The sequence below is a fragment of the Eulemur rufifrons genome, chromosome 17 (genome assembly GCF_041146395.1).
Source record: "Eulemur rufifrons isolate Redbay chromosome 17, OSU_ERuf_1, whole genome shotgun sequence".
NCBI classification, from domain to species: Eukaryota; Metazoa; Chordata; class Mammalia; order Primates; family Lemuridae; genus Eulemur; species Eulemur rufifrons.
This window is the reverse complement of record NC_090999.1, coordinates 66,699,239-66,710,899: the sequence shown is the minus strand read 5'-3', so window position 1 is coordinate 66,710,899 and position 11,661 is coordinate 66,699,239. Positions and strand designations below refer to the sequence as shown.

Genomic DNA, 11,661 nt, shown 5'->3' with positions numbered 1-11,661 from the left:
CAAGGTAGATGGGATAACAACTTCTCCTGCCCTGACACCCCCGGCTTCCCCTAATAATTCAAATAAATCAGTCATCTATGTATTGATTCAAGTCTTTCTACTTATTTATATTTTCATACTGATTCAAATGTGGGCCCATGAATTAGTTAAGTTTACTATTAAGAACTCTAGAGTGGTCTTTTCTTTATTTATTCCTAACTTCCTTATTCAAACAATTAAGAGAAGCATCTAGCAGGGCCTTTCAGAGATCCAGAGTTTCCCTTAAAAAACAAAACAAAACAAAAACAAAACAAGAGTTCCCTTAAAATATGAAGAAATGCTAAAGAAATGCGAAATATGGTGATATATTTAAATATGTACATTAAACCACAGTTTAACATCAAATATACAATGTAATCTAATTCTGCAACTTTCAAAAGATTTATTAAAATTGTAATAGTGTGGCCAGGTACGGTGGCTCATGCCTATAATCTTAGCACTCTAGGAGGCTGAAGCAGGAGGATTGCTGGAGCTCAGGAGTTCAAGACCAGTCTGAGCAAGAGCAAGACTCCATCTCTACTAAAAATAGAAAAAATTAGCCAGGTGTGGTGGCACAAACCTGTAGTCCCAGGTGCTCAGGAGGCTGAGGCAGGAGGATCGTTTCAGCCCAGGAGTTTGAGGTTGTAGTGAGCTATGATGATGCCACCGTACTCTAGCCAGGGTGACAGAGTGAGACTGTTTGAAAAAAAAAAAAAAAAAGGCACCAGTGTATGGATTAAAGTGGTATGGTGAGTTTCTTCTTTCCTGTACCTCTGTGACTGCAAATTCATTTGAAATGACCTCAAAAGTGTACCGAGAGGTTCTTCATGGATGTGAGGCTGAAGCCAAAATGCCCTCTGGGCTTCCTTGATAAACACTGGCATCTAGTTTCTAATAATCTGAGGTTTGGTGACAAAGTCTCTGGTTTCCTGATCCTTATCCTTCATGTGAATGGTAAAATTAAGTAAACTATTAGTTCAGGCTGAGTTGCAGGGGAGGGAGATGGAAGAGTGCAAATGAAAGATAATTTTCTTTACGAATTGGCTAATTTTCCTTGGAGTTAAAACTGGGTGGGCAAACTTCAGGATACTCAGCAAGGTTAAAAAAGAATTCAAGCAGCAAAATAGTGGCATAGTATGAAGCAATAGAGAAGGTCGCATTGAGGCTAAGCGATGACAGTGTTATCTATAGCTCTCTGTCTTTATCTCCACATATATCTATTACTCAGGGAGTTTACTTTTAAGTAGGCTACTAAACTGGCCTTTCCCTACCCCAGCATTGTTTATCTGTCAGGTGGAGACAATAACTGAGAGCAGGTAGCTACACGCTGATTTCTTGAGGCTTCTTACAGGTTAGACAAAATATCCACAACTCTGAGGAGCTTTGCTGATGCTACTCTGTTGGACTTCATGCAGACATAGCCTGTGTTTGATGTACTCTTTCTATTGACCATTTAAATGTTAACCACTAGCCAAGTCCTCAGAGTGGGAAGATTCTTCTCCAGCCATTTAATATTTTTGGTTATGGTTTCCAGAACAATTTGAAAAATATCCAGATGTGATCCTTGGGCCTGAAGAGATTCAAAAAATAGTTTCACCTGAAAAATATGTAAGAAAAAAAATTACTGACATGGTTCATAAAACACTTTGTCTTCCAAAAAATTTCAAAACAGCTTGCAAATTATACACACGCAGGTGCAGGCATTTCTCTGCCAACCTCTAAAAGGTTATTTTCTTCTTCCTTTTTGCATAACTATTATTTCACTTTTTTTAAACAATATATGAAGGCAAAAATTATAAATCCTCATCTTACTAGTAAACACACTGGGGGTAAAGAAGTGATTTACCCAAGTCAGAGGAAATGGTGAGCCAGGATTTAAGTTTTGGATTGCTGAATTTGCTTAATGGGTAAATAAATTCAAGCTTTATTGTGAAAAGAAGTTATAAAATACTACAGTGTGAAAAGATGATGTAAAACACTAGAATGCTTTTTAAAAAAAGACAACTAGAATTACCAATAGTTTCGTTTAAAAGATCATTCATTACACTTCAGAACTTTAATATAATCTTGTGTCATGATACAATGTGAATGAAATAATACAAAAGTATATCTCAAGTATATTTTCATTTTGAATGCTATGAACACATTGCTTGTTTTAATCCTCTCCCCCGTTTACTTGCTATGTGACATTCGACAAACAACTTTTTTTTAAAATAAAATGAGAACTTGAAACCTGACTGTATCTAAGTTTACTTTCAATTCTACAATTTGAACATTTATTTTGAAATTGTTAGCAATAGAAAGTCACAAACCTCTTCCAATTCATCCTTGGAAGAAAAGCGGGATGTGGTCCCAGAGATGATCATTCTCATGGCCGACGAGCCCAAGTCAAATCTGAAAATGAAAAGGAATCTCATAATTTCAGTAATAGAAATATTGGCCTTATGTTTATTATATCATGTATTATATTTTAAATATATTATATTAATAACTATGTGATAAGTTTGTGCATTACAATAGATATTATTAATTACCATCATAACTCATATTCATCAAGTACAATCCTGAAGCTTTGAAATTTATCAAATTTGAATATAGAATGAAAATGTCGATGAAGCTTCCTTGGGAAATATGGTTAGGTTATTCAGCAATGTTTGTGTTTAAATTTATGTTTAAAGCAGTGTCCTGTACTTTTTTTTTGATTATGGGCCCCTATCAGTAAAGAATTTTTGAGTAAGAACTTCCCAATGTACATATTTATTTATGAATTATATGTATGTATTATGGTATGGTCAAAAAATTAAAAGCATGAGATAAGAGATAATATAAAAATATGTTTACTTAATTTTTGTATTTTATTTGTTTGCAAATTTATAATAAATAATATGTTAAAAAATTAAGAAATAACAGGTAGTTAGATTTTCTTTTTGCACTCTAATGTACTGTCTTGCACACTTTCCCATCCCATTTTGGACACTACTGTGTTTAAATATTGTATTTATTGGGACAATGTTACCTGTTGAACTCTCATGCACAGCCACAGACTGTACCCTTCACCCCAATGTTGTATAAATAGAAAACTTATACCACGGGTCAAAATGATTCATGCTGAGAAAGCAGAGCATAGATACGGCTCTGAGAATGGTTCCATGTCTACAGTTCGGCAGGAGCATCATTTCCAGTTACCAAAAAAATCCTCAGTAGTACAGAAAAAGTTCGAACATCTCAGGAGAAAACTGACAATCATGCAAACAGCCAAACTAATGGTTCCAGTAGAGTCTTCAAGACTTTTTTTCTAACAGAAAGCAGTTTCTATTTGATTTTATGTGGATATATCAACTCCTTGAATGTCTGGGAGAGGAGTGGAAATGTGCTTTTTGCTTACACAAACCCATCTGTGAGGGCTCTGAATCCTCCATGACTACAAAATAAGAGAGAAGAGGAACTGGGGATGAAAGACATGAGAGATGCCAACTGACCCTAAGATAAACAAAGCAAATCACACAGCTCTCTGATTTAGGATATTTCCATTTAGGTCCTAAGTGCTATTTTGGATTTGGAGGAGGAATGGGTGAGCGCTATACTAGAGTTTTTTTGTTTTTGTTTTTTTTTGGGGGGGGGGGGTGAGAGAAAGCAATGCCACACTGTACATTCCAACAAAATCTAATCATTATTGGTACTTTCTGGGGGATAGTTTAGCTCCAGGAATATAGTAGAGTGAGCTCTGGTTCTCCTAAAAGTTGAAACCCCAGAAAAGACTCAGAACCAATACAATTTCGGAAGACGCTCTCGAAACACTCCTGACTGGATTTACCTTCAGCTGTGCCAAGGTCTCCATTGTGCCACCTCCACAGGGAAACTGGGGGTGGGGATTAGCTCTCATCAAAATTCCTGAGCTTTTCCCCCAGAACAAAACTGCATTAACAAAGCAGGCAGGCCAAATATGTTCGATGTGCTATATGAGGCTTCGTGGGATTCCTCTGGGCTGAAGAGAGAGCCAAGGGGGATGGTGGGATGGAGCTGATGACTGGATTTAATGCAACTTTTACTTGTTTCCAATGATTTGTTTGCCTGGGCTGAATGAAAGTCTGTTTCCTATTCCCTTTTTCTCATTTCTCTCCCTTGTACCTGGACAGGATAATTTGGGCTAGTGCATTTTAAAGCTGATAGACTTCATTGAACTATTTGGGTAAAAATGGTATCTTTTATGTGCTTTAAGGGACATTTGATTCCATGTGGTTTGAGGCAACTGAGACAACTGCATGAAGGAACACACACTGGACATAAACGAACACCAACTTTTGAAGGAGATGGGTCCAATTTTCTCTCACGAAATTCCAGGCTACTTGCTGCCCCTTTGGATTTCTGGCAATTGCTTCAAGGATAGCTGCCAAGTTCTGTGTCTTGATAACCTTCCCTTCCATTCCTAGTTCAATTAACCTGAGGAAACAAAACCCATGTTTTTTTGCAGTACGTGTTATGCACATGGAAATTAACTCAGACTACTAATGTATTAAAAGAATAGAACAGAAAGAGCCAGGATAAAACTATAATTTACCAAAAACAATGATAAATTTTCTACTGGCTAATATTTTTAATGTTCCAGTTAAACTTTTCCTTTTTTCTAGCAGTCATTTTATTAATTATTTCAAAGAACTTTGGTTAGCATCTTATTTATACACATCTTATATACAAGGATGTATTTTTACAACAATAATTTTCCTTCAAGGTTCTGAAAGTAAACCATTGCCATTTGTCTAGTATCAATCACATGGTTAATAACTAGGGAATATCTGTTTTCACTATTTGTATTTTGTCAATATATATTTTTGAAGTAAAGTTAAAACCATACAAATTCTGATTCAATTATTTTCTGCCTTTCAAATTGGTGGCTGAAATATTAATAACTTCACTGAATTTGTGTCAGTTTACTTTTAACAATTTAGTTAAATTAATGAACTTACTTCATTAACTTTTCTTGATGCTTGCTCGTTGACAATGCATACAGAATTTTGTTTTTTTCAGCACCTGACACTGACAATTCATATTGCTCCAAAAGGTAATTCCATCCTTCTGTTGTCCGAGCACCCACAGAATACACAATCTTTAAAACATCTGTCGGAATACTGTAATATTGAGGACAAAAGTGAAGAAAAAAGTTTTATGAAAGAAAAACTCTTTTTCCATATTAAAATTTTAAGTTGTCATGACAGAATCACCCCTGAATTATTTCTAGGACTCAGTCTACTAAATCTTTTTTTGGCCAAACTTTCATAAAAATATTTTATGTAATTTTACTTTGCAAATTATTTGTGTTTTATATCAAATAAAATATTAGCAAGCAGAAAAAGCATAGAATTTTAACCTACCCTGGTGAAAATAGGAAGTTAATGGGATCAATTGATAAAAGAGACCATTTCTGAAACTACTGTTTTATACACATTCTATCATCAAATAGTCTCTATTGGTGCTATAAGATTTTTTTAAAAGATGATTCCTTGATGCTTTAATGGCACTTTAAGAGCATTTTCTGAGGCCTCTCTGAGGGTCATCTGACTCTCAAGGTCTAGAGAATTGTAATTTAGCACAATTGATTAGGACCCAGTCATTTTACAATTTTGTAAAACTGATTAAGATGCAATGACATTATTTTCTGTCCTCCTAAAGAATACACCATGATTTTGGTTTTTATTGTCTTGTGAGACATTAACCAGTTTTTATTCTAAATTGGTGTATAGTCTTTAATTCCAAATATTGACAGATCAATAAGAACCGGTATTTATATTGATGGCTCAGAAAAACCACTACACAGAGCAGTGGGGAGGGAGCAGAAGATTTGCATTTGTCATGAAGTGACCATGTGGTAGGGATTGTACTAGTCTCTGTACATCTTATTTAACTGTCAAAGCTACCCATTGAGATAGTTATCATAATTTTTAAAAGGTGGAAATAAATCTTGGAAAGCTTAAGTAACTTGCACAAGGTGCCCTAACTGGCCATTCTGGGAATGAGATTTAACCCAATGATTGTAACACTTGTGCTATTTGAGCTATACTATATGAACTTAAATATCTCAAGTGCCATTTGAATCATAAAATAAAGATTAAGTAATTAAATTACAATCCATATTGTTTCCATTTTAGTATATTTTGCTGTACAAGTTTATAAAAATTGTTAACGAATACACTATAAGTTTTTGAAGATAGGCCACATAGTTGCTTTGTTCCCTCCTTTATTCTTAGCTCCAAGAGCAGTGCCTGGCTGGCACAGAGACAAGCAAATAATTATACTCTGAATTCACAAATGAATGAAGTAAATAATTAATATATGTAAGGAAATTTGTCCTTAAGATTCATACTAGCAGTCTTGGAGTTTGGGAAAAAAACCTACAATATTTAATTATGTATTCTTGATTATAAGCATAAATGAACTTTATCCAGAATATTTTCATAGGTGTAGTCAACATGTTGAACACTTATATCTTCTATAGATAAGTTACTGCAGATTAAGATCATCTCTTTTGTAACTAGCATAAAGACAGAATGGTAATATTCTACTTTGTGATAGGGTAACAGGATGTTTATATTTCAGCTTCACTCGTACAACCTATTCATACAGGAAAAAAAAAGAGGAGAATAAAAGATCTAAAAGATATTTTTTCTAAAACTGATTTCAGGCTTAAAAACAGCCAGAAAAATCGAAAAAGAAGAAAACTTGAATTACTTTTTTTAAAAAAGAAGAATTCAAGAAAAGATTCCAAAAAGTTCACCGAGATTTGGGTTTGGGGAGAGAAGTTATGATAGCGTATCACAGGAATTTGGCACAGGAAAAATTGACACCAATATATTCCATGGTATCAAAATTCTAAATTTTTTCTTCTATTTTTTCCTTAATTCACATATAAATTTGATTTCCCAAAACATCCAACTCTAGAGTCTTATTTTTAGAAATAACAATTTAAAATCATGTGTTGGACAGAAATCAAGGCTTCTACTGAAAAGATTGTGGGGTCTATTAGTATCTATGGGCTGCAGCTACTAAACTGAACTGCAGCATATCCATTTGATCACTGGGCATCCTCCTGATTATATTCACCACCAGAATCAACTTTGCCACCATATCCTTTGGATGGCCAAAACCATCAGTTTCCCATCAAAGATGAAACTTGGGGACAAGGTTTGGCATTTGATATTGGTTGATGAGGGAGCAAACACATTTTAAAAACAAAAAACCACCCTTTTTTAATGAGTGTCATCAAATGATCACTGTTGTTTTAATTGCACATATATTTCACATTGCTTCTTCTAACATCTTTTTATCTTTAAAAAGCATCGCTTTTGGAGATTGGGCTCCCCTGCTTCTACTTCCTGGCTATCTTTCTGTTACCATGCCAATGTTTATTAGCTCTCCCCATAGGGAACAAAACCTTGCTTCCTACAAAATCTATCAAGCACTTACAATGTAGGCGCATGAAACAGGGCATATAATTCCCAGCATTTTTTTTTTTTCTGTCCTCACTAAAAGGTTTTAGGTCTAATGTCTTACTTGATCAAAGACTTTTACATCAAAGTGAAAAGAACAAAGAATAGGACAGAAGTGTAGATCTACTTTAATTTTCCATTGGATTCCATCCACTGAGAGAAGAGTTCAGCTGCCTTCCGGATGCAAGGAGCATGGTTCAGGTCGCAGGCAAGCTTCAAGACAGCAGAGCGAAGCATCCTGTCCCAGACCGAGCCCTCGTCACTCCAGCTTTGCCTGTCAATCACTGGCTTAAAATACTGCAGAAGGTAATGCTGCAGAAAATATGAAATGGTTTACAGAGAGGCTAAATTTAGTTCTTAACACAGCTCTTACTCACCCATGTAAAGGGCTCAACTCTAAACTTTCTGCATGAGTCATGAATCTTTCCTAAAACATAGTACCACTTATTTTCATATTTCCCTTCTCTTTTTTCTAGCTCCCATCAATCACACTTAAGAAATAAGAGCTTTTGCATTAAAATATGATTTAATTTCCTATCTGAGAGGTGGAATGTTAATTGATATAAGATAAAGTCACCATTAGTAGAGATGCTTTGCTCATGATTTAGCTCTTGGAATTGGCAGTGACAAAGAACAAGGAGCATTGACCACTAGGTGCTGTGGTATTGGCTGGGCTATTGGCCAGTCCCTTTAGCTTCTTCTCCATGACTTAACTTCAAGGACTTCACATAAAACAGACCGGGCCTCAATGATCCTCCCAACACTGTGTATTTACTTAATAAATTTCCTGAAAGTAACACAAACCTTGAGGTTTTCTGAGACATCTGAAATATTCCTTAAGTCCATCATGTGGTAAAACAAACCTAAGTAGCTCAGACCCTTGAGAAGCACAGGGCTGCTTGTTTCGCGTTGGAGATAGCGGGTCATGTCGAGGGCTTTGTCCAGGGTCAACCTTCCTGCACTGGGATATAAAACAAATGTCAGTGGTTCGTACTTATCTTATAGTTTTTAATATTGTTAATATTAAAACAAATATGAAATAGAACCCAGTAACAGAGGTAGTTTGTTATAACCAGACCATTTGGTTTAAATTCTAGCTCTGCCACTGTGTGATCCTGGAGAAATTACTTAACCTCTCTGGACCTCAGTTGTCTCCTTTATATAATGGGGGTGGTAATAGTGTCTTCCTCGTGGGCTTGTAAGTATGAGCATTAACTCATTTCAAAAAGCACTTAGAATAATGCCTAGCACATAACAGTAAGAGTTAACATTTAACAGTACCAAATAACATCACAGTTTTTACATATTATATCATTCTCTAATTGCTTCATGTGTCGGTTTGCCCAAGTAAACTTGAGGACAGGTGCCATGTCTTGTTTTTCTTTGATGTTTGTCTTTAATCCTACCGGAGAAGCAGTGATCATTGCAAACTGGACAAAACAAATATGTTCATCTTATTCAGATTCTGAAGTTATATGCCTTCTCTACATTTTGTTTCAATGAGAAGAACAAACAACAGAATTATTATTCTGAATACCAAAATGCTAGAGTATCTTCTGTAGAAGAAGTAAACCATGACAGTCTCACTTTTGCAAAGTGGTTCTCATGTGTGTTTCTGGAAGGTTGTGTGTCCACACAGGGTCTATAAGCCGTTCTTGTGAGCATCCAACTCCAGCTGGCACAGTCGTGTGTTATGGAAACCGATTCCAGCACAAAGGATGCCTCCTTTGAATTTATCATTAACATAATGTGCTACCTCCTTTGGGGATTTACATTTCTAAATTTCTGTCTAAAAAGAGGGAACCGAAACTAGAAGAAAATGAAAAGAAAAAGAACTTTTGTTGTGCCCGTACTCTTCTTGATCACAGTGACATACTACTTTAAAACAGACTTATGGAAATTGTTTCAAAAATTTCATCTGAAGATAGAGAGCTGGACCATATGCTCTGTGATTCTGTGCTCTGCTGTATTTTTTAAGAAACAAATCCATAAAATGTCACTACTCCTTTCCACATGCGTGAGTATCATAGTACATGGAGCAGTTGATACCTTAGCATCAGCAGCTGAAGGAAACGGTATTCTAGGGTCACAGTTTAAAAGTGAATGTTTGACACATGAAAAACTACTTTATTTGTTCCTTCTTCACTCCCACTGCTTCACTTGGCTAGTTTAAAAAAAAGAGAGAAAAAAAAACCCTTACTTTATATAAAACCTGTTTCTCTTTTCAGCCTAACCTAATTGATTTCTTACTAAAATCAATGCCATTATTAGAAATCTTTACTTTTACATTTGCCTACTTTATTTTAATATTAATATTTATCCATAAGGGACCTCTTTTCTTTTTATATAGTTACTAAATTGTTTAATAAAAAATTCAGGTTCTTACCACCTGCCCTATGCTTCAATCAATGCATAGAATGTTATCTGCATGTTTGTTTAGCTTAAAGAATAAACACATATGTAAGCATGTACTTCAGCCCAACAGCAAAAATCTGTATCTACTTACATGTAAACAATTTTAGCTAGATTGTACTTTTAAGAAATAAAATCATATTCCTGAAGAGACAATTTGGGGTTTCTTTTTAAGATGTGGGATTAAAAGAAACAGATACAATTTTTCTCTAAGGAAATTAAAGGTGTCATTTTAATTTCACCCAGTTCATACAAGGCCCAAGTCTTTAAATCATATTTTAAAAGTAAGAAAGCCTAATTAAAATAAATAACCATTTCTGGGTCAAATTCTGTCTCCAAAGTAAATGTGGTCACTATTATGTTGCTTTAATTTTTTTTGTTTTGTTTTGTTTTGAGACAGAGTCTTTCTCTGTCGCCCGGGCTAGAGTGCATTGACGTCATCATAGTGCACTGCAACCTCAAACTCCTGGGCTAAAGCAATTCTCCTGCCTCAACCTCCCAAGTAGCTGAGACTACAGGTGTGCTCCACCACACCTGTCTAATTTTTCTATTTTTTGTAAAGATGGGGTCTTGCTCTTGCTCAGGTTGGTCTTGAACTCCTGGGCTCAAGCAATCCTTCTGCCTCGGCCTCCTAGAGTGCTGGGATTACAGGCATGAGCCACTGCACCCAGCCTCCTTTTAACTCTTAAAATAGATGTTTCATAAAGCAGGGAGGAAAGAGGTTTATACTATTTAGAGAGAATTGCAAGCAAAAATATTTAAGGCTTATTATCAAAGTTTTAAATTGTTTCTTTATACAATTATGTTTATTATAAAAGTAATATAAATAAATTGCAAAACAACTGGAAATTAGAGAAGAGAGGCAAAAAGACTCATAATTTCACTACCCTACACACTTACTAATAGCATTTTGAAATAATTCCTTTAAAGTTTTGTTTCCCATTTTCACTTATTTTTTCCTATGTAGTTGAAAACATAATAATACACAAACATTAATATATTCTGCTTTTTCCCCCAACTTCGTATTATTTGAAATATACTTTCTGCATTGTCACCTCCTCTTCCTATTCAACTCATGATGTTTTAAACAATTTATATTAGATAATACTAATAATGTTAGGAGCTAACATTTATTGAGCAGGTACTATGTTTAGTGCTTTATCTGCATTATCTTATGCAATCAAAACAATTCTGTGTATTAGACATTATTATTACTGAAGTTTTAAAGACTAGAAAATTAAGGCTTAGAAAGGTTTAAAAAACTTGCCCAAGCTCGAACAATTAATAAGTGAAGAGGTAGTACTTGAATTCTTCTGTTTTAATCCAAAACTTGTATTCTTAACTTCATCAATCTGTCTGCCTAGTGAAGAAAAGATTACTGTTTTCCCATTGATGAACAAGTAACTGTAGGGTTCCTTCTGCTAAATTTAGACTACCCATAAATTTGGCCGGGCGCGGTGGCTCACGCCTGTAATCCTAGCACTCTGGGAGGCCGAGGTGGGCGGATCCTTTGAGCTCAGGAGTTCGAGACCAGCCTGAGCAAGAGCGAGACCCCATCTCTACTAAAAATAGAAAGAAATTATACAGACAGCTAAATATATATATAGAAAAAATTAGCCGGGCATGGTGGCACATGCCTGTAGTCCCAGCTACTCGGGAGGCTGAGACAGGAGGATCCCTTGAGCTCAGGAGTTTGAGGTTGCTGTGAGCTAGGCTGATGCCACGGCACTCACTCTAGCCTGGGCAAAAG

General features: G+C 35.5%; 1 protein-coding gene across 1 annotated transcript in view; it reads right to left on the bottom strand.

Annotated features, from left to right (window-relative positions):
- Positions 1-1,280: 1,280 nt before the first annotated feature.
- Positions 1,281-11,661, bottom strand: part of ERAP2 (endoplasmic reticulum aminopeptidase 2) — a 36,537-nt gene continuing 26,156 nt past the window's right edge. The window contains exons 13-18 of the mRNA XM_069492297.1: positions 8,304-8,460; positions 7,627-7,811; positions 4,983-5,144; positions 4,318-4,458; positions 2,331-2,412; positions 1,281-1,615 (exon numbers count right to left, since the gene is read on the bottom strand). Of these exons, the coding sequence (XP_069348398.1) occupies positions 1,472-1,615; positions 2,331-2,412; positions 4,318-4,458; positions 4,983-5,144; positions 7,627-7,811; positions 8,304-8,460 (871 nt within the window). The 3' untranslated portion in view covers positions 1,281-1,471. The remainder of the gene's footprint in view (positions 1,616-2,330; positions 2,413-4,317; positions 4,459-4,982; positions 5,145-7,626; positions 7,812-8,303; positions 8,461-11,661) is intronic.